At 48.5% G+C, this 22563-nt stretch overlaps 1 protein-coding gene and 1 long non-coding RNA gene across 7 annotated transcripts in view; one reads left to right on the plus strand and one right to left on the minus strand.

Moving 5' to 3' along the window:
* The window catches only part of LOC127493541 (uncharacterized), an 82811-nt gene extending 67278 nt beyond the window's left edge, over positions 1-15533 (plus strand). Inside the window, exon 4 of one of the 2 annotated variants that reach the window (XR_016237001.1) lies at positions 8609-8683. This is a non-coding gene — a long non-coding RNA (uncharacterized LOC127493541). Of the gene's footprint in view, positions 1-8608; positions 8684-15284 lie in introns of those variants that run through there. The other variant, XR_016237000.1, reaches the window with a different exon arrangement.
* Positions 1-22563, minus strand: part of DPP6 (dipeptidyl peptidase like 6) — a 1254484-nt gene that overhangs the window by 17895 nt on the left and 1214026 nt on the right. For all 5 annotated transcript variants that reach the window (XM_051857103.3, XM_051857105.3, XM_070077270.2 and 2 more), the window contains exons 18-20: positions 11884-11982; positions 8172-8241; positions 3988-4182 (exon numbers count right to left, since the gene is read on the minus strand). In XM_051857103.3, coding sequence (XP_051713063.3) covers positions 3988-4182; positions 8172-8241; positions 11884-11982 — 364 coding nt within the window. The remainder of the gene's footprint in view (positions 1-3987; positions 4183-8171; positions 8242-11883; positions 11983-22563) is intronic.

A 22563-nucleotide genomic window follows, 5' to 3' on the forward strand; every position in this document is an offset into this window, starting at 1 on the left:
CGTCCAGTTCCTGCTCTGCTACTGATGAGCTGTATGACCTGCAGATGTGTCCCTTCTACTTCCGGGCCTCCTTTCCTGCAGGAAACCAAGCAGGTCTCAGATTCTGGGCTCAGTGGAGGGCAAGGCCAAGGGCAAGGTTGTGGGGCCCTGGGAGGTGTACACTGAAACAGTGCTTCCCTCAGGCTGCTCCCTGGCCAGGTCGGTGCTGATGCGGCAGGAGAAGCTGAGTGTCCTGTAGAAATGCATCGTGATGTCGAGATCCGTGGGCCTTCCGGTGAGGGAGCCAGCAACCCGGCGACCCTTGGTGACGCTCACCTGCCGGCGGGTCGCACTGTACTCACAGAATATGCATTCAGCTTTGAGGGCCTTCCCCTTACAACGGGGAGGCCGCCAGACTTGATCAGCAGTCTAAGAAATCTTCCAAACAAGAGAGCCTAAATCAAACCCCAAATAACAAGAAGCCATAAAAATAAAGGCAGTTTTGATTTAGAGTAGGATATGTTGCCAGGTTTCTGGAACAGCGAGCAAGGCTCTTATCCTGACCTGAGTGGTAGTCACCAAAGTGTCTGCTGTAACATAACTCATTAAGCCATGCGTTGTTCTGTGTGGTTTTGCGTGTCTGTGCTGTATTTTGCAATTAAAATCAACTACAAGAAAAATTAAGAAAGCCAGAGGAAAGAGAATTGAGTGAGTAGAAGAAGGCACTATTCCTTTGCATGATCCCAAGTTTTCGTTCATAGCATCTTCTCTGTGTAGAGCTTGCACCTCCCCATTTCTGTCCGGAAAATCCCTGTTTGATTGTCAAGGTCTTTGCCCTATGCCACCTCCTTTCAGAAGCCTTTCTAGGAAGGGCTCTTTGCTTCTGAGGACCTGATCATGTCAGCTGCTGAGGAAGTGAGACCCAAGGGAGAGGAGAGAACTGGGAGAGGAAGTTCACATGATGGGTAGCTCTCTCCATTTTTAAGCTTTTGAGAAAACCGGGATATTTCTGCAATGAAATACCCAGCTTCTACAGAAAGCTTGGTCAGAGTTTCTATACCTGGACACATGTGGGGATCAGCTTCTTGAGAAAGTCCGTCTTATAGAGGCTACAGGCTTTGCGGTTGTCAAGGTGCTCTCGTCTGGCGGGTGTCAGTGACTTCAGAGTTGACATTTGTTATGGTTTGGATAATAGTCTGGTTATCCTCCAAAGGCCCAGGGGTTGGAGGCTTGGTCCCCAGAGAGTGATGTCAATGGATTAAGAAAGGAACTCACTCTAGTGATGGTGCCCAAAGGTGAGACCTTGAGAGGGATTGGATTAGACTGGCTTGTTAGACTGGAGCTCCCATGATCCAGCTGTGGCAGCTTTATAAGGAGAGACCACAGCCACACTAGTGTGCTCCCTGACTCGCCAAGTGATGGTTGCTCTTCACACACTGGCTAACCTCTATCCTCATCTGGTGCCAGACTAATGGACCAGGAGCTGAAATAAATCTTCCATCCTACCTGGAAGATTATATTGTTATACTAAACACCTCTCAGGTATTTAGCATAGTGATGAAAAGCTGACTAATATATACCTATTGATTGCTTTTTCAGAACAGGTTCTGCCTCGCTTTTGAACAGAAGGCTGGGTCAATTCCTTATTTTTAAAAAACAATGTGAGGAGGCCGGCGCCGCGGCTCACTAGGCTAATCCTCCGCCTAGCGGCGCCGGCACACCGGGTTCTAGTCCCGGTCGGGGCGCCAGATTCTGTCCCGGTTGCCCCTCTTCCAGGCCAGCCCTCTGCTGTGGCCAGGGAGTGCAGTGGAGGATGGCCCAGGTCCTTGGGCCCTGCACCCCGTGGGAGACCAGGAAAAGCACCTGGCTCCTGGCTCCTGCCATCGGATCAGCGCGGTGCGCTGGCTGCAGCGCACCGGCCGCGGTGGCCATTGGAGGGTGAACCAACGGCAAAAGGAAGGCCTTTCTGTCTGTCTCTCTCTCTCACTGTCCACTCTGCCTGTCAAAAAATAAAAAAAAATAAAAAAAATTAAAAAAAAAAAAACAATGTGAGGGGCTGGCACTGTGGTGTAGAGCCAATTGGGGAGTGAACTAGTGGATGGAAGACCTCTCTCTCTGCGTTAACTCTTTCAAATAAATAAATAAATCTTTTTTTTTTTTTTGACAGGCAGAGTGGACAGTGAGAGAGAAAGACAGAGAGAGAAAGGTCTTCCTTTGCCATTGGTTCATCCTCCAATGACCGCTGCGGCTGGCGTGCTACAGCTGGCGCACCACGCTGATCCAAAGCCAGGAGCCAGGCGCTTATCCTGGTCTCCCATGGGGTGCAGGGCCCAAGCACTTGGACCATCCTCCACTGCACTCCCAGGCCATAGCAGAGAGCTGGCCTGGAAGAGGGGCAACTGGGACAGAATCCGGCGCCCCGACCGGGACTAGAACCCGGTGTGCCGGCGCCGCAGGTGGAGGATTAGCCTAGTGAGCCGTGGCACCGGCCCAATAAATAAATCTTTGAAAGAAAAGCAAACAATGTGAGTATGGGACAGCATTTTGCCCTCTTGTTCCCGTGCTCTGAAGGAGCAGCTAAATGGAGCTATACACCTGCAAGTGAGCCTGGAGGGAACTTGAACTTCCACCTGGGTTCTCAGTAGTGATGAAGAGGTCCCGGAGTCTCTCTGGGAGCTGTGAGACTGGGTGGGGCAAGGAAAGAGCAGAAGATGACAGGGGAAAGCAGCCAAGGTCTATAGGAGGAGGTCGAGGAGGCAAGGGGAGCCCTCGTGGGGCTGCTGATCTAAGTCACAGCCCCACAAGCTCTTCCCTCCAAAGAGCCTTCCAGGTTTCACCCTTCCCTCCAAAAAGCCTTCACCTTTCACCCTTTCTCCTCTGTCCAGGAGGCTGACCCCACATGTCTTACTTCTTGCTGGTGGTGGGCAGGATAAGGTAGGCTTGCTGGCTACTTCTAGGAGAGGCTCTTGCCTTCATTTCTAGAAGTTCCCGGAAGTGACTTCCTCCCCAAACTGCTGGACGTGAATGGAGAAGCATGGAGCCGAGTATTACTGAAAGCCACCCTGTGGGTGTTGGGAAAGTCTGCTTAGGTTGAAGCCACTGTGGTTGGGTGAGTGGAGAGATGGGGAGCTTGGGTCTTTGTTGGCTGTGTTTGTATCTGGATTATATTTAGGGAAAATCTCTGTCACAAGTGCTTTTTCTCGCCCTCTTTGGCATTACAAGAGTCTGTAGGGTTGGGCGAATAGTTCTTGCGACACCTCTGTGTGGTGAAGTCATGTTTCACTCCAAAGTCCTCTGTGCTGCTAAGACTGTGAGAACTCTATTTCTGCAGTGAGTCTGAAGGCCAGTTGCAGCCAGGCACGGGTTCTTGATGTCTGATTTTCAGGATAATAATAACACTCAATAAATGATTTTGAGCATCTGTTCCTTGGTGCTAAGCTTCTTTCTGTTCTCTGTAGTAGTCAGCTGGCCTTGCTGACTCCGTGATAGGAAGGTGAGGAAATGATGCCGCAAGACTAGGTCCCTCGTCAGCATGGAGCAGGCACTTCTGACCGGTGACTGGGTGAGCACAGGGTTGTTTTCTCAGGAATCATGGGAGTAGCCCATTTGTATGGCTCCGTTCCCATGCAGATTCTCCTTTCTATCTCTCCTTCCTTCCCACCCCTTTCTTCCCCTTGTTATGAATGACAAAGATGTGTGTAGACAAGGTCTGTGACCACTGTACAGAGACACTGAGCAGACCCAACTCAGTCTCTGCCTCTAGCACCTTTCAAACATCAAGTCAAATAAATAAACTACCTAGATAAGGGAAAACCAGTATAGAAGTGTTTAGGAGACCACCACTAGTAGTTTTCCTTGAAATTAACTTTGTAAGTATTAGCAAATTCCCTGTAAATGGTGTGCCTTGACACAAGGCACCTGCTGTGCCCATGCGCAGCCCCCATGGCAAGAACTTGTCCACTCTCCATCTTTCTCCCTTCCCCGGCACCAGCCAGGTCCGGCACTCACCTCACAGCTTCCATTTGGTCCTTCTCCTCCAAAGAGCCCAGCCGCCGCCGCACTTCGTGCAGGAGCTTGGTCCCTTGGAAGCCGCTGCCTCGGCCATCGCACTTGACCACCACGGCCCCATGGCTGCTCACCATTACCGTCTCCCAGGTTACCTCAAACTTCTCCGCCACACTCTGGCTCCCTGGGGTCCCATCCCTGGAAAAAGACAGTTCAAGGACTCAGCATGGTATGAGGTGGGCTAGTGCTAGTCTAGCAGAAATGCTGTGTCTTAGGTTCTTTCCTAAGGAGTCCTATCCTCTGCCTGGCAGCCATATGCCCGGCTCCTACCCCACCCCCGCCCCATGCTGTTGTCTCCTGGTGTTAGGCAGGAAGTTAGGAATTAGCCTCTGTGTGTGTGAGAGGGGCCCAGCATCTACACTTCAAAGTCCTGCTTGGACCCTGATAACCTTCCAGGTGGTCCCAGCCCTTCCCCCAAGGAAAGCTCCCAGAATTCTCTCTCCTCAGCACCAAATGGGTGAACTGGCCTGATAAACATCCTACCTCCAAGGCAGGTGCCCTAGGCCTGGCACCAGGATGCCCCCACCCTCACCCCACCCCTGATAATACTGGTTAGTAAACGGGTGGGGGGAGGAATTTCCTAAATTACACTCAGCAAACCCTTTGCCCTGGAGGAGAAGGGGGAGGAAGGAGGTAAAGAGAAAAGGTGGAAATGAACTGGACACTTCCCTTATAAGCCCTGAGTCTGAACAAAGATGTACGCTCAGCTCTCCACTCTGCCAAGTGCCAGGTGTATTCCATTCAGCCATGTAACCTCGCTTTTCCCCAGGCTGAGTGACTGGGCACTCACCCTCCTTCCATTCCGCTCTGATGGATGCCCTGTCCCTAATAAATAAAACCTTGCTACTTTGCTCTCTGTCTCACGTGTGAAAACAAGAACCTCATGACTTCTCTCTGGTGAATGGTAGGTGAGCCAGAAAACCAGACCTTAAAGAGCCCCAAGGCACCCAGAGCCATCCCTCAACACAATGGCTCCTCCAAGACAGTCATCAAACAGCAGTTGTTTGGTGAGGGACACTTAAAATCCTCCCAATTTCTCCTCTTGGAGTACTTTCCTAATATTGCATGAGTGATAAGAATGTGTTGACTCCTTTTAGTGTCATCCCTGGTTTGAAAAGATTACCTTTCTGTTGGTTCAGTTAGCAAAAGACAGCATACATGCTGTTTGGCTGGCCTTTCCCTGTGTCTCCTCGGAAAGTGAGGCACAAGCTTGTATTTGGGCAGTGGATAAGCAAAGTGTGGGGAGTTCCACCACACTCACTGCTTCTAGCCCCCCACCACTGATGGCACACTGTTCTCCGAGTCATCAAGGTAGAGAATTGACACCACGACATTGGTCAGTGCTACCAACACGGCTGTTTTCAGTGGAGGACTGGTGGTTAAACATTTACTGGTACATCAGTGGGCATGGGGCAGAATCTTAAATTATTTTTCCTTTTGATGGGGATAGGATGAGAAGGAGAGAGAGCTAGCATCTAAAGGCCACCCTGCCTGCCAGGAAGACCAAGGAATGGCAAATGTGTCCTCGGGAAGGGGTCACTTAAGAGGTGGCAGCTAGGACCCCCCATTGCCATCTTGTCTTTCTATTGAGGACTGAGGGGTGCAGATGAGGTATGGGGGTGCAGAGTAGGGGGAGGAAAGGGTAGGTGGCATTTGAAGGCTACATGTTAATCACTGTGTCCTGTCACGACATGGTTCTATATGAAGTATATGTTTTGTCATTATTGTTTTAAGCAGTTGCTGGCCACCCAGTACCATTCCTTTGGAGTCTTGAGGTCTCTAAATTTCCTTGCTGTCACGTTTGAACTCACAGCAAGAAACAAACAAGCAAAAAGACACTGCCTCCCAGGCTAGCTAATAAGGCAGATAGCAGCCACTGTGCACAGAGGGTTAGCTTTTCAGTGGGTCCCATCTGAATGAAGGAAACTACAGGCAGCCTTGAAGGGGCTCTACCGCTTTTACTGCAGAAAGGGACCTGAATAATTCTATAAACTGAGAAGCCTTTTGGGATTTACTTTAAGATTACTGAAGAAATCAGTGCACAGAGGAAGAAAGCTGGTTTGAAAATTATTAGCCTTTCTGAGAAAGTGGCAAAGATCTGGTTTGGTAAGGGAGAAAGGAGGCAGTATGAGAGAGGTGTGAGTGTGAGTGTGTGTGGGGTATGGCCGTGTGGATTTAAGGTGCAGTCATATAGCGGAGACCCAAGTCAGCGCAGATGCTGTCCCTGCAGCTGCTTCTCAGATAACACAATCTTTCTACTCTGTGACCAAGGAGACATCCACCATTCCTTAAGGAGGGAGCTTTATGTCTGGGGCCACAGCAGCAAGAGTGACTCATGGCCTCATTGTTTGCGTCTCCCTGAAAGTAGATAACATCTAGTGTGGGAGCCAGTGTGGGAATGTAACATGCCCCTTTATCAAGAATCAAGGCTGTTAGCTATTACCAGGCATTCTGAGTTTTTTTTCAGTGTGATTAATGATATACACATAAACCTGTATTGTTTAAACTTGATTCAATGTCTGTACCCATCCTGTAATAAAAATATAAAACCTAGAACCAAACTCAGACTAGCAGAGCAGCCAACTCAGGCAACTGATTGGCTCTGTCTGGGTTTCAGTCTTCCGTGTGACTCGCTGAATAAACTTTGATTTTCAACTAGACTGATTATTTTTGTCAACAGTGGTATGTACGTGTGTGTGTGTGTGTGTGTGTGTGTGATTTTTGGCAGTGCTAAATCACCTAGGTATCAAGGAAGGTAGATTAGTTATAAAACGGAGTTAGATATTAGAATTCATGCCATAGACATCTCTATAATGACACCTTTTGGCTACCTAGGGACAGAGACCCCAGGATGGGAGCAGGGCAAGACAACCAGGGTACGTCAGAACTCCACTGGGATAGTTGATGCTTACTCGAGAAAAACCACTCTACTGTTCCCAAAATAACTCCAGTTCTGGCCTCTATTCTAGCCTGACCCCCTGCAGACACTCTGGGGAGGCCTCAGGTTTCAGCAAGAGCTCGGTAGTTTCTGCATCTCGGGTCTTGAGGGGAGTAAGCAAATTTGTTCAACATCTGGGTGGTGCCTGCCTCTAACAATGCTTCCCTGGGTGAACACAAGTTAACCCTCATGGAAACCCCAGGGATGGCAGTGGGTTTTTGAAGTAGTTCAACGGAGTGCATACCCAGGGGTTGGTAGCTAGCATCAAATTATCATCAGACTTCACATCTTCAGAGGTGTGTAGAGAGCATTTCAAAAGTTATTTTCAGGTCCTGTGCTGGGGTGTAGCGGGTAAAGCTGCCTCTTGCAGTGCCGGCATCCTATGTGGTTCGAGTCCCAGCTGCCCAACTTCTGATCTAGCTCTCTGCTATGGCCTGGGAAAGCAATAGAGGATGACCCAAGTCCTTGGGCCCCTGTACCCATATGGGAGACCTGGAAGAAGCTCCTGGCTCCTGGCTTCAGATCAGTGCAGCTCCAGCCGTTGTGGCATGAACCAGCAATGGAAGACCTCTCTATCTCTCTGCCTCTCTATCTCTCTCTGTATAACTCTTTCAAATAAAATAAATAAATCTTTTTAAAGTTATTTTCATAAACTAAGCTAGAGGGCTTGTCAGTTAACATAGGATAGTGGAAATAATTCTTTGTTTGCCCTGAAGTGATGTTCAGGGCAGTAGCTAGAGATGCCAGCTTGCCCAGTGCCAAAGACATTGCTGGTGAGGCTTGGATCTAGGACACTGGTGGGGTTTGTGTCTATCCTATATCTGTTTCTTAGGACCAGAGCCAGCCTGTCCTGCAATGCATGGTCCTTCCTTGATGAGTGTTCTGACTATATCTGAAACCTTTACCCGTCACTGTTGGATGGGTCCCATCATCTGACTTATTTCGCTGGAGCAGATGGTCCTGAAGCAGAATGCAGAGGAGGGCACAGAGTCCCTTCTCTCTTCTTTCACCTCTGGGGACCTCCAAGAGTTGTGGAAAGAACCCAACATGTGTTGATGAGCTACATTTTCTTAAGTGTTTAGTTTGGAACAACATCTTTTCTCTTGTTCGTCTTTCCCTATGAATTTCATCTTCACTTCTTGAGTCCCAATGGAAGCACCCCAACAAAGACAGAGGCCACAATACTTACACTACCAGGAGCAAAGGGTAGTGGGCAGTGTCTGTGAAGGTTGCTGGCTTGAGGATCTGCATTGGCAAACCTGGGGAGAGATGGAACAGAGTAGCAGGTTAGTAGAGTGTGGACCTAGAGGTGTCTTTGTCTGCAGGGTGGGAAATGCTCATGGCCATTGACGGGAAGCAAGGGGGAAGTTCCAAAGGAAGAGGCTAGCCTCAGCCTCCATCTCTGTGACTCTCTGGCTTTTGGGGTGACCTCAGGCAAATGACCCAACTTCTGTGAGGTTTAGTTTCTCCATCTGAAGCTTACATTCAGTCCTGCATACGGTATTGCATTGAAAAACAGAGAAGACGCCATCACCACCAGCGCTGGTGAGCAGCAGAAATCCATGCAAGGAGAAACGAAGTCTGCCAAGTGCAGCAGAGTGTTCAAGCCATGTGTTCCCTTTCCAGCTGCTATGTTGACCACACATCTGGGCCCAGATTATTTGTGAGCAGTGCGGATGGAGAGAGGAAGAGACTGAGAGGTAGGGGGTAAAACCTGGGTGGTGGTAGGGGAATGAAAGCCCGTTGAGGAGCTTCCTGGAAAGCCAGGGGGCCTTGCTGGGCGTGTGACTGCTGGGGCCAGAAGGGGACACTGGGGAAGGAATTGGTACAGCCCCACCGTGCCTGCAGCTACCGCAGACAGCAGATCTGGTGCTTGGGAGTAGTGAAATCCAGTGGGTGGAGGGAGAGGGACTAAGAACCCAAACTCAAGAAATTGCCTCATCAATTTCTTCTCACCCTCTCTCCCCCCAGGACAAACCTTCCTACCAAGTTAGAATTTGTTTACTGGTGTTACCCACAACCCAGATTACCAGAGGCACAGCAATTAAAATGGAATTAGTGGCCTTTCCTTACAATTACTACACAGACACACCCTAAGCTGGGTGGTTAATAGCTTGCAAATTGGATCAATGGCCCAGGGACTGGTGGAGAGGCAGGCATGGTGATAAATGGACTTTATCATTTAAATATCCATAAAGCATGGCCTAGGCTGCTATCTGCCCTTGGTAAGCCCAAGGGCAGACCTTGGAAACCTGGCTCATCTGGCTGAACACCATTCAGGGAGCCTGTCCCAAAGGCTGCTCACTGTTCTAAGTAAAGCTTGGGCCTGTGGCACTGAGAGAGGGAAAACAAAACAAAACAAAACAAAACAAAAGCAGGTCAACAGGGCTGACATGGACCAGGTTTATCCTGATGCCCAGGGAGGATTTTGTGATGCTTGTCCCTGCACACGCAGCTGCGCCCTCTCTCCTTGTGTCCTGTCTGTTTACCTTTCAGGTTCAAGCCCATGCTGGAGAGAGCAGGTGCCACGGGTGGGAAAATTGGCTATTTGCTTCTGCATTTTTTGAGAGAGGGTGACATTCACTCAGCCTCAGGCTGTGCTCCAGAACTTGGAAATGTAATTGGGATAGAAACGAATAGCATAGGATGGAGAGCGAAGAGGTTGGGTTTAAGGTGCTCAGAATGGGATCTTGTAGTAGGACAGCCTGGCCTCCCAGGCTGGGTAGGACCAGCAATGCAAGAAGGCTACGGTGGGTTCAGAGGGAGGGTGGAACCAATAGTCCTAGTGAACACAGACATGATCATTGGCCAAAACAGACCATGACCGTCTCCATTTCTGTTTTTTTCTTTCCAATAAATTCTTCTCCTTCCTCTGAACCCCTTCCTAAGACTCTATTCATTGACTTCATGATCCCCTTCCTGAGTGGTCACAATTTGTGGTATATTAAAAGGGAATGTGAGGCCAGCGCCGCGGCTCACTAGGCTAATCCTCCACCTTGCGGCTCCGGCACACCGGGTTCTAGTCCCGGTTGGGGCGCCGGATTCTGTCCCGGTTGCCCCTCTTCCAGGCCAGCTCTCTGCTGTGGCCCGGGAGTGCAGTGGAGGATGGCCCAAGTGCTTGGGCCCTGCACCCCATGCGAGACCAGGAGAAGCACCTGGCTCCTGCCATCGGATCAGCGCTGTGCGCCGGCCGCAGCGTGCCTTCCGTGGCGACCATTGGAGGGTGAACCAATGGCAAAGGAAGACCTTTCTCTCTGTCTCTCACACTGTCCACTCTTCCTGTCCAAAAAAAAAAAAAAGGGGGGGGGGAATGTGGATTTAAGTTGGCAGGATTTGCCATACTTATTTCTGGACTTTTCCAACCTTCAGAGGTGGAGAGGTTACCCTACAAGCCAACAAAAAGAAATATATGTCCTGTGGCTAAGTAATGTGACCCAGGTGCTTTTGTCAAATGGACAAGGGATGGACTGCAGGGGTGGCTTGCATTGGTCATACCCTGGGGCTCTCTGTGGGCTGGAATCCAGAACAGCCCCTCGACTTACCCTCAGTAAACTATGCTCAGTCTTGCCTAAGCCCCAGGTGGTCATCCCCTCTTCTGGATCACCCCTACCCACCATGTCCTCTTCCAGGCCAACCTAACACTGCTTCAGGACCCCCTTGGAATCCCACATGACCTGGTGCATTCTCATGCTCTTCTCGGAACTCCAGTGCCATCCACTTTCTGCGGCAAATGACGCAGCTTTATAGTGCATACTACTGGGGTCTGTCATACAGGGTAAGCCTTGGTCCCTGCTCGTAGGAACAGAGTCTGTGAAGTGGCTATATCTTGTCTAAGCAGTTGGGCACAGGGGATGCTTGCTAAAACTCCAGGGTATGCTGACCTAGGTGAAAAGTCATCACCTTATTGGAAAGAGCAAACAGCTCCATAGGTGGTGTAGGGACAGCACATGCAAGGTGTATAACCCCTCCCTTACCCCTTGAGCTCCGGCACTGCGGTGTGGTCCATCTTGACACTACTTCCCATGGGGTCTTGGCAACCTTCCCTTCAACAAGAACTCCACTGGTTACACCGGAGGACAAACCTTTTCATAACCTCAGAGCTAATGGGCAGATGGGATGGGAATGAAGGATTCGAAGGCAACTTCAAGGTTTGAAGTTATTTGACACCAACCAGCAAACCAAAGGGTGCTTATGCACACATCTAGAAAAGTCTGGAGGGGGACAGAGTTTTGGGGGAAAGAGTGAGCTCTGTTGTGGGTGTGTTACATTTGGGGCTTCCCATGGTAAACTAGTGGCCATTCGGGATTCCAGGGCTGGCTTGATGGAGTTGGGAGCCATCGGCATGGAGATGAGAGTGAAGCTGTGAGAACTCTGCCTCCCTCCTGGAGCTGTGAGTCCCTTTCCAGCCAGTCTCTGGGGGGTTTTTAGTGCCTACCAAAGAGTTAGTTCTCATAAAAACTTAGTGAATGAGTCCAAAAGAAAGAAAGGCACACAGATAGGAAGAGTGGTAGATATTTCTCAGGTTGTCATAGCTCACGAATCCCTCATTATATTATCTTTCCAAAGATGCCCCACCTCAGGCCATCATCAACATTTAGGGGTGAAGTGATGTGGTCAGGACAGCAAATGACTGAGAAGGCATTTCTAGGGAAATAGTTTCCTATGATGGTGTCATAACACATTCGCTAAAGGAGGTGTTCGTCTGAGATCTCACCTACACTGCTGGCTTCTCTAGGAAATAAATCATGTGCTCTGCCTTGCTTGGTTTGGCACCAGTGTGAGTATCCGGGTTCCAAACTCAATCTGTCCCTGCCCAGTGACTGGCAGTTACCCTGATTGAGCAGTTTCAAAGCAGATGCTTTATTTTTCTTTTCAAAGGGGAAGAAAAAAGTAGCACTTACTATAATCATCAACCTCGATTTTCCGGTATTCTATTTTAGGCATCTGTCGGTCACTTATGGCCTTCTGTACATGTTCATTTGTTTCTAGGTCAAAAATTTCTGAAAGAGAAAAAAAAAACCATTCACATTGAGATTCAGTAATCATTATTACATCCGAATCATGGGTTTCCATGTGCTCATACACATCATTCATGATTTTTGCATCAGTACTGGAAATAATTAGGATCAGTCCTGTAGTATAGACCAAGAGACTGAGACATTGAAGAAATTGCCCAAGGTACGTGATAGGACTCCTGGTCCCACACCATGGTCTTGGGAAGACAGAAGACTTCCCCCACTCCATTAAGCTTTCCCCTCTCTCCTCATAGACTCTCCTTTCCATGACATTTCTGACATGGCTAGGTTTTGCTATGCTTCATCTCAAGACTACTGCTTTTTAGGAAAGCCAATATTAAAACTATTAGGACAAGTGGTTGTCTACATCTAGGGGCCATATCATGAGGGGAGGAAGGGAGAGTGTACACTGAGTGTTATCTTTGTCAAATTGACTCAGAAAGATTCAGAATTCCTGCTGCTGTGAGATGTGTTTTGCTGTGTTATGATTCTTGTAAATTGGTATTTAATTATAATTAATATGACTATGCTTTGACAGCACTAACTCCATTTGAGCCTTTTCTTGTAACACAAGCTGTAACTGAGCCAAGTGGCTGGCTGAGAGCCAGGGGGGCCTTTTTGAACTGCACACTGGCTGGTGTCCACACTGACAACTGTTGGCCAATAGCAAGGAGTCCTGTTGCTTTCTACTGGCTGACTGATGGCCACACTGACAAATGAGAGCCAGCATGCAATGAGAGAGCTTGGTCTGGAACTTTTTGCTCCAAGGGTGATATCTGAAAGATAATACGCCTTTCTGCAATAAATACTAGTGCCTTCAAACTGCCATTTTAGACACATTTCACTGGGACTCTACTCCTTGCAAAAATCCACTTGGAAGAGGCACTGGCTGCTGGAGGCTCTGCTGGGGTGCAAATCTCTTCCTTCATCATTGACAGCTTGACAGCATCTGGCACTTGGAACTGTTGGGCAGCGTATTGAAGGGGTGGGTTTTCCTGGGCCATTTGGAAAATTTCTCCTGTGGATGTATGGTGTGTGGAGCCTTACTACCACTCTCTGCTTGAGCAGTGTTCTTCCACCTAATTTTGTCCACCATTTTTTATATACATACATACATACATACATATATATATATATATATATTCCTTTTGCTTGTTCTGCTTTTGTGAGCACTGAAAGAAACTGGTTAATTTGGGAACTATCTTTGCCTTACTTGGCTTGTCACTTGATTAAGAGTAAATGGACCTGTTCCTCTTGGAAAAAATGATAACACTTGAGGTTGAAATTGAGGACAGCAGGCTACCCTGGCTGGTCCAGTATAATGCTACCCTTGCAGGTAGGGTTAGCTGATCTGTGGAGACTTTAATTTGTTTTATGTATTCATTGGCAGTGAAATCCCAAGAGCCACACTTTGCAATGCAGCCAGACCAGCAGACACTCAGCATGACTCCGTGCCTATGGCCTAGCTGTGTGGGTGTTCTGTTCCTTATGTTGTAGTAATACACACATGCCCTCGTAATGTTTGTTATCCAGCTGCAAGGAGCCCCTCATCAGCCCACTTAGTGTACTGAAGGACCATTCCTCTGATTTCCCCAACAGATACGTAATCAAAACCATCTGGCTTCTCTTCTCCAGTGTACATGTGATTCCAAGTGATAGCCCATCATGAAAGGACATTTCAGCTTCCAGAAACCATACCTTTAGTTCAGCAAATCACTTTGAAACTGCTGCAGTTCACAAATGTTTAAAAGAGTAAAATGATATCACAAACAATGCTACAAGGAATGTCAACCTATCCTCTCATAACAACTCACTTCTAAAGAAAGGTGCTATATAAGTGTACATTTCTCAAAGACAATTAGAGGTTATTTTATCACTCTTAAAGCAGACTCTAACGATGAGTGACTTTTATGAGTGGTGCAACACTCAGCATAAAACATGATTCAGGATTCTAATGATTGTTATGAGCAGGATGGGCAACTTCTTATACTGAAATAGAAGCAAGTAAAATCTCCCAGTGCTTGTGAGAAGCAAAGAAAACCAAAAGGGACTTGCAAGCTGCTGGACACCTCTCGGAATACTGAGCTTTGATGTCAAGGTCAGAGGAGAAATGGTAAAACTAGTTTTTCGAATAGTTAAGTCTAGTTAGACCACTGTTGTGGAAAGATCATGAATACTAGGTAGCATGCGAGAAATAGTGTCCCTTGTAGACAGCAGAAAAGCACAGCTGTGACTGCAAAGGGTGTGTGTGGTGGTAGTGTTTAAGGGAATGCCAAGTAGACTTGACCTTAACGCTGAGGCCCAGACACTTGGCTGCAAGCTCTGTCTTGTGATCACGCATGCAGGATAGGGGAGGCGTACTCTACCTCAGGGTGGCACGTGCACCTTCACAGCCTGCTTCACACCATAGCCCATATTCCTAACCCATCAGAGCAGAACTCACTTTGCTGAGTCCAAATGACCTCAGCCCTGGGGCTGACATTGTGGCGTAGTAACATCACCGCCTGTGATGACAGCGTCCCATACGGGAGCCAGTTTGTAACACAGCTGCACCATTTCTGATTCAGCTCCCTGCTAATGGCCTGGGCAAAGCAGCAGAAAATGGCCCAAGTGTTTGGTCCCTGCCAGCCACGTGGCAGACCCAGAACAATCTCCTAGCACTGGCCTGGCCCAGCCCTGGCCATTGCGGCCATCTGGGGAGTAAACCAGTGGATGGAAGATCTCTTTGTCTCTCCTTCTCTCTCTGTAAGTCTTTCAAGCAAATAAAATCTTTAAGAAAAAAAAAAAAAACCTCAGCCCTTTAGCCCACAGTGCTCCAGGCACATACAGTCAGTTGAGAGGAACTGACTTACGAGACTATTATCCATGCTGTATTCACATTTGTAGGGTGGGAAGACTAGAAGGAAACAGCGCAGGATAATGGAAAGGAACATTATTTTCTAAGTCCTTTGCTGCCTCGGGGCCTTTGCTACCCCACATTTGGAATATTCTTTGTGTTGTCCCCTTCTCAAAGACAAGACTTGAACATCCTACCTCAGGCACCACCTCAACCTCTCCAGAAACAACTTTACATTAAATGTAAGAATTTACTAATTTGTCTGGCTGAATTCCTCCCTGTCCTAAGGAATCAAGTGTTCAATCCCAAGCCCAGGAACAAATTGCACCCAGGTTTTTGGTAATCTGGGTAGATCTGTTTGTGGAAATCCCATTCAAATCTGGAAATTAAGCATATTTTGACAGTAGCTGAGTCTGGGTTTTAACCCAAGTTTTTCTCCTTGTCAAACAAGGCCCTTTTGCTATGGCCCCAGAAAGGTCTCGAAGAAGTTAAACAGGATGGAGAGGTCCTCCTGGGTGTTCCAGAAAGCCCCAAGCTCTCGAAAGTCTCCAGGGTTCAGACTGTTGAATGGCAAGAGTTGAAGAAACTGAGGCCTGGTTGTCAACCACAGTTCCATGCACAAGACAAAAAGCATCATGAAATCAGAGCAAACTTTCATTAAATTGATTGAAAACTTTCTGGTGCTTGAAAGACTCATGGCATATATATGTGAATATTCAATTAACGCTGGGATTATGAGGCAGCTCATCAATAGTACTCACTCATCAATAGAACTCAAACCCAAGCTTATTGTAGGAGACCAGTGCAGGGATTGTAGCGGGTGGTCTTGAAGTCTTGTCCCACTGGAGGCCAGCCATGACCCTCAGAGAACCTGCCTTCTTTACCATTCTGTCTACGTGATCCGCCAATGTGGATAACAGGCAAGGGCTTTGGGGTCTGCAGGTCAATTTCTAGGAATGGAAACTCGTGAAGACGTGTAGTAAGGAAAAGAAAAGGCAGAACACCTTTAGAAGCAGAACAAAGAGGGGGCAGCCACCATCAACCAGCTTTTGCTGCTCGGGGCCTGTGTGGCTTTCAGCTGGGGAGGTGGGGCTGGTGGCAAGGCCCAGTGTGGACCACTAAATTTCAAAATGCAAGAGGATTGGGACAGACCTTCTCACTATTTATTAAAATAAGCTTTCATCCCCACATGGATGTGCCTGAATTTGATGTACATCACTCTGAAATCTCAAATGCTGAACAAGGAGTTTCACACCCAGGACACACTATGTTGCTTTGCTGCCCTCCGAGTTAAGTTTCCCTAGGGCTAATGAGGACACAGACTTGTCCCCAAACACCCTGTTACCAGTTTCCAGGCTGGGCATTCTGGCTTCATGGGGGAACGCACATTGTCTTACAGACGCTCACTACCACACAGGCTGCGTTTGAAGAGCTCCTTCCTCTCTATTGAAATCCCACTCTTCACAGCAAAGCACCAAAGCAACAGACTATTAAATTTAGTTAAATATTAGATTTCTCATTTAATGATTGCCCACACAACTGGTTTTATCAGCAGAGAGCTGCCTGTCTCACAGGGGAGTTGAGTTAAGCCATTTTATTTGTTCCCATAATTGCATTCAAAGAGGGCAGGAGCTCAGCAGAGAAATAAGAAAAGATTGGCATATTCCCTGAAGGGCCTTTCTTTTGACTTCGGGGCAGTGGGGACCTCCAGACTGGAGCATACAAATGGCCACTCCTTAATTAAATGTGAGCCCCCTCTAATATTTGGTGGAATTAGCTATTATCAGATCTGGACACAGTAAGACCACAGAGACAAGCGCCTGCTCACGAGGGCTGCTTCCCCTCGCTGCACGGCCCACGAGTTGTTCCAGCACACACACTTCCATATGGCCATGTGGGGTAAGGACTTGGTAGAATCACCACTGTGCTAAATTTTGGAAAAACAGTGGCTAGATTCTTTTTATCAGGAAGCTGATATAAAGGGGAGAGGAGTACCAAGTTCCTTTCCCCAGATTTCTATCAGAGTTGAAAATGGCAGGATTGTGTGTGCGCACGCACAGAGATGCACGCATGGGTCTCGCCCTGTTGCACTGGTTTGACCTTTGCTGCTTGGGTGTCCTGTGCCTTTTGTAGGCCAGCTTCCCTTGCTTGATTTCTGATCACTTTCTCACGCAAACCCACCCTAGGGCCCTCCAGGCTCCTGTGCTCACTGATTGTCACTGTAGGTGTTCTCTGCCAACCTAAGGCTGCACCCCTCTGATGGACCAAAGACCATTCCAGGCCCCAATGCCTGCATTAGGACTTTTTAGACTCGCCTTAGCTGGAATATCTCTCTGTCCTGAACTCTGAACATTTATTGGAGTTAATGGGACATAGTTGAGGTAGTGGTTGTTCTTGTCGCCACATCTTTTTCCTATAGTCAGATTTTAAGGCAAGGTTCATTTCTATGGTATTTATTTTTGGTCCCTGTAGCATCCTGCTAGGCACGCAACAGGATCTGATGCCAGAGGAGTTGAGAGTTGAGCGTATTGATGTGTGTGCTCTCCCACGCCACAGATTGCCACATTCTTCCTTAGGGATGGGTGTCGTGGCTGTCACAGTGGCCACCTTGCCATGAGTCCCTGAGAGCTGTCACATGGCAGTGGAGCCAGCAGCTTTCCCTTAGGTTCCTGGTGGAGAGGAAGAGGCACCTGCAGATGTTCTTGAAGGGTGTGGGGTGCCCTATGCTTTGCTTTTCACTTGGTGTCAGCCAAATGCCAGCTGGGCCACCAGAGAGACCATGCTGAGGTCTAAAATGCAGCCATCTGCAAATCTGATCATCCCCGGCCCTCCAGAAAAGCTTCCCGAGTGTCCACCCAGGGCCAGGGAAAGATTCCACATACACACAAGCGCATGGAGAGTGTCCACATGCACCTGTCAGCTCAGGTGCTGGAAACAGAGGTGCCTGGAATGAGCTGCAAAGCAGTGCTGCTTCTACCGCTGGCCCTTTTCCTTGTAGCCTCACACACCTGTCACAAGGGAAAGGCGGGACTTGGGGACCCTTCCCTGTCTCTCATGTGTCCTGCCCGCAGGACTCCGAAGGAGATACAAGGGGCCACCGAGGCCAGGTTTGCTAAGAGAAACCCCTGTGATTGTCAAGGATCTCAAGTCGCCTCCTAGTCCTTGGATTTGAGCAAAACTAAAGGGAAACCTACCCGAGTGACAGTGGACAGGTCCTTAAGAACCATCCTTGATGATAGACTGGTCACAGTTCTTTGGGAATAGGAGTTCAAAAAAGGCGAAGTTGCCATAACAAAACTCCCCCAACTTTGTCTGTTTATTTATGTGAGTGCATTTCCTGAGCTCCCACAGACCAAAGGGAGGCAGAAACCACAAGAAACACAAAGATAGGAACACATGGTCTCTGACACATTCTCCTTCTGGAAACAAACAAGATCTGGCCATTCCTACATGTGGTTAAAAAAAGCCATGCCCGAGTGACCAAGAAACATGTCTCACAGAAATTGCTACTTCTGTGTTCAATGCTTAGGAAAATTCATGATAAATTCTTATTTAGTTGTGAACTACTGATAATTATTATAATTCATTTCAGCAGAAAACAAGGAAAACTTATGGCCATACAATTATAAGACATAAAAAGAACGCACTGTAAAAGATTTTCAACCTATCTGACATTACAACAGTATTTTGGGGTGCAGGAGCTGACAGATGCAATGTAGATACCAGTTAGAAGAGAAAAAAGGGAAGACTGTAAAAATTTTAATTGTTAAAGAAAAACTTGTTCAAGAAATTCTTAAATAGATGATGGTATCAAGGGGCTATGTAATGATTTTATTTGAAAACTGATATGCACAAATACATCCTGTCTGGTTCTTTAAATGAGTGAGGAAAAACTTCAGGTAAAAACTTTTCAGGTGGATAAGGAGGTACATGACTTTTCAAGATTCTTTTAGGGGATTGACAAGCCAAGGTCCTAGAAGCTCAGTTTACCTCTGCATGGGCTATGGCTCACTAAGGGACTTACACAGATGCCATTTTGTAATATGGCTTGCTTTCTCTGGCTGCCAAAGTGCTCCTCAAAATACATGCAGTTGTGAGCCTGAGCTGTCAGCGTGCCTCATGCACTTAGCTTAAGGGCTTCAAATGAGGCACCAGGGCTACGTTCCACAAGGGCCAGGGATGAAGCAAGGAGCTCAATCCAGGTCTCTTAAGTGAGTCACAGGGACCCAGGCAGCCGAGCCATCACCTGCTGCCTTCCAGGGTTTGCATAAGCAGGAAGCTGGAATTGGGAGCTGGAGCTGGCACCTTCCCATGTGGGACGCTAGCATCGTCACAGCCAGGCAAGTGTGCTGCAGAGTTGGTTGGAATCTCTGCGTTTGAAGTTGATTTGTGCAGCGATGGCCCCCATGGCCGCAGGTGGGCCCATCATGTCCTGGCCACTCTGAGAGCTGGGGCTGCAGCCAGCTGGCCCACAGATGGAAGACTGCGGCACACCCCTCTGGGACAGGCACCACCGCAAGTAGGCATCCACGGGGATTGTTGCTGCACCCACAGAGGGAGGGCGTTCCAGCTCCTGCTCTGCTTAGACAGAGATCCAGGTGTTGGCAAGGCCACAGAAGACATCCCAAATAGACTTGTATGTGGATCCCTAAAAGAGTTTTGAAAAATTGTGTACCCTCTTCTGTATTTTTAGGTTGTCACCCAAAGTTTCCCTTTAATATGAAGAGATACACAAGAGATATTTGCAGCATATGGTAAAATATTTTCATTTCTAAATAAAATCATCAGCAGCCAGTGTTAGCATATGCTACACTCCTCCCCAGCCCCCACCCTCCCCAGAGGGCAATTCCAGCTCGTAAGTCCTTCTTTCCACTCAAGTTTCTCTCCTTTCCTCCCTTCAGGATCTTAACAGAATCGCCCTTAGCCAGCTGCACCCTGCAGGTGTGAACCGTCATCTTTGTTCTCTGTAGCCACCTCCTCCAGGCAGCCCTGCCTATCTTCTACCCCACTTGGCATACAGCGGCAGATACACATCTGCCCCAGAGGGAAGCCTGGCTGTGTTGCTCTCGGGCCCTACAGGACAAGGGCCACACTCCTTAGCACACCTCTTGGGTCTTTCCAGATTCCAGCATTGTCAACATGCATTTGGCCTTGAATCTGCACCGTGTGCTCGGGAAAACAAGTGATGTGCGCAAACTCTTGGCAGCCTGATGGTTATTCGGGAAGAAGGCGGGTTGGCGGGGGCAGGGGGAGAGCAGCAGGGATGGTGCCCACCAGTGTTTGCAAAGGAACAGGGGCATAAGATAGTGTGCGTCTGGTGCAGTTTCATAGAACTGCCTTGATGCCGGCAGGCTTTGCTTCCTTAGAGAAATGCCGCAGAAGAGAGTAGGAGGGAGAGAAATGTATCTTTTCATGCTGATCAAGGAGTGGTAACTGAACAGCCTGGTAATTTAGAGTTCATGAATACACTTTCAAGACACCACGGGGTGTTGTTAATGGGCACATATTATAGGTTCGCTACCCCACGAACCCATGAATTTTCTCTGGGAGACAGCAGCACTGTATTGTAAGCTGCAAGGTAATTATAACTCTCACACACGGCATTGCACTCCACACAGCTAAGTTGCACACCCTTCCATATTTACATTTAAACCAGCAGTGTATTAACTGTGATTTTGTTGGCTCTCTGTCCCAATATCTAAGTTGTTTGAATATCCAGGCAGCAAATGAGTATACTTTGGTTCCAACCATAATTACATTCTTAAGGAAACAGCTTTTAAATAATTCAGAGTCACATCTGTGAACACCCCGCAGGCTCTGTTTGCATATAAGATTTTCTAAAGGGGAAAAAAAGTCAAATATTCCCAGGGGGGCTCTAGGGTCAGGGGAGGGGAGGAGCAGAGAGGACAAAGCACTCTGAAACAGTAATTTCAAAATTTTAAAGCAAGGCTGGAATTCAAGGACACGATGAGCCTTCCCCCAAAGTCAGGGTCCCAACCTTCCACAGCCTCAACTGTGTTGCTGCCCAGTACCAGTGTGCCTCTGGCTCTGTCCTCTCTGGCAGTCCCTGTCGTGGCAGGCAGGCCACACGTTCACGACCTGTCAAGACTTCCTACAGCTTGTCCGAGAGTCACCTGTCTTGGAGCTTGCTTGCTTTCATGTTACCTGGCGGCAGGCGTACAGATCTAGCTTCCAGAAAGTTTCCGACTTAGGAAGGACACAAGGACTCTGTGCTACATCATCAGCACTGATTTTAGAGCAGTTCTCAGAGGCTTCTGGGGTGAATGCAATACCCAGGTGCCCATGGTGCAAAGGCTACTGAGCTCCTAGGTCCCAAGAACTCCCCTTGTCAGACATCTGGTAAGGCCCAACAGTCAGGAGCAGGTGCACTGGAGTTGGACCAACCTGGGTTCTAGTCTTGGCCTTGAACTTTGCTGTGTGACCCAGAGTGGATTGTTTTCAACTGTTTATCCTCCCTCGGCTGTTAAAGGAATGGGCAGTGATGCTTTGTGTCAAGCTCCAAGCCGTGCTGACCCACCACACTAAATGGTTGCTGCAGTTGCATCAAAAATAGAAGGGTGGATGGCCAGCTGAGGGCGCAGGGGATTAGTGGCTGGCGTGTGAGGGTACAGTTCAAGGTTGAGTCCCTTCCAAGCCACAGAGTACACCACCAGCCTGTGCACAGAGGCTGAGCCTCTTCTACAGGAAACAGAGTGCTGGAATCCACGGGGCCTCACCCCGATCTCTTCCCTGTGATGTGGGGGGCTTCTCAGAGCAGCAAGAGGTGTTTGGCTGTGTAGTCAACCCAGAGCTGATTCTCACAGACCACGGGGGCAGTGTAAGGTGGAGAAGCCATGCGGAGAAGGCCTGAGGAAGCCTGGGACAGGGGAGGGCTCATTTTTGCCTCCCCGGGGGTTCTCTTCAGTAGGAGTGCTGGGTGGTCCATGTTGCTGATGGGAGGTCACCCCTCGGGCCTCCCTGATGGCCAGGCAGATGAGCAGACGGTGAGTACAGGCTGAGAATCCTGTGTCAAAATGCTGGGGCCAGAACTGTTTTCAGATTTTGGACTGTTTCAGATTTTGGAATAGCTGCATATATGGAATGAGATATCTTAGGGGAGGGGACCCAAGTGGAAACATTGAATCCACTTACGGTTCATGTACACCTCACACACAGTCTGAAGATGATTTTACATATTATTTTTAGTGCACTCACATTAAACATTCATTCATTCATTCATTTATTTGAGAGGCAGGCAGAGAGAATAGAGCTAAGAGAGCGAGTGAGTGAGCGAGCACATAGTCTCTCGTCTGGTGGCTCATGCCTCAAACGCCTGCAAGATCCAGGACTGAGCCATGCTAAAGCTGGGAGCTCAAGGCATGTCTTCCATGCAGATGGCAGGAACCCAATTTCTTGAGCCATCACCTGCTGCCTCCCAGGGTGTGCATTAGCAGGAAGCTGGACTCATGAGTGGAGTCAGGACTCAAACCCAGGCTCTCTGCTATGAGGTGCAGCCCGGAGTGCACCTGTGTGTGTGTGTGTGTGTGTGTTTTGACAGGCAGAGTGGACAGTGAGAGAGAGACAGAGAGAGAAAGGTCTTCCTTTGCCGTTGGTTCACCCTCCAACGGCCGCCACGGCCGGCGCACCGCGCTGATCCGAAGGCAGGAGCCAGGTGCTTCTCCTGGTCTCCCATGGGGTGCAGGGCCCAAGCACTTGGGCCATCCTCCACT

The sequence above is a fragment of the Oryctolagus cuniculus genome, chromosome 7, assembly GCF_051225735.1.
Source record: "Oryctolagus cuniculus isolate XC-2025 breed Fujian yellow rabbit chromosome 7, ASM5122573v1, whole genome shotgun sequence".
NCBI lineage: Eukaryota > Metazoa > Chordata > Mammalia > Lagomorpha > Leporidae > Oryctolagus > Oryctolagus cuniculus.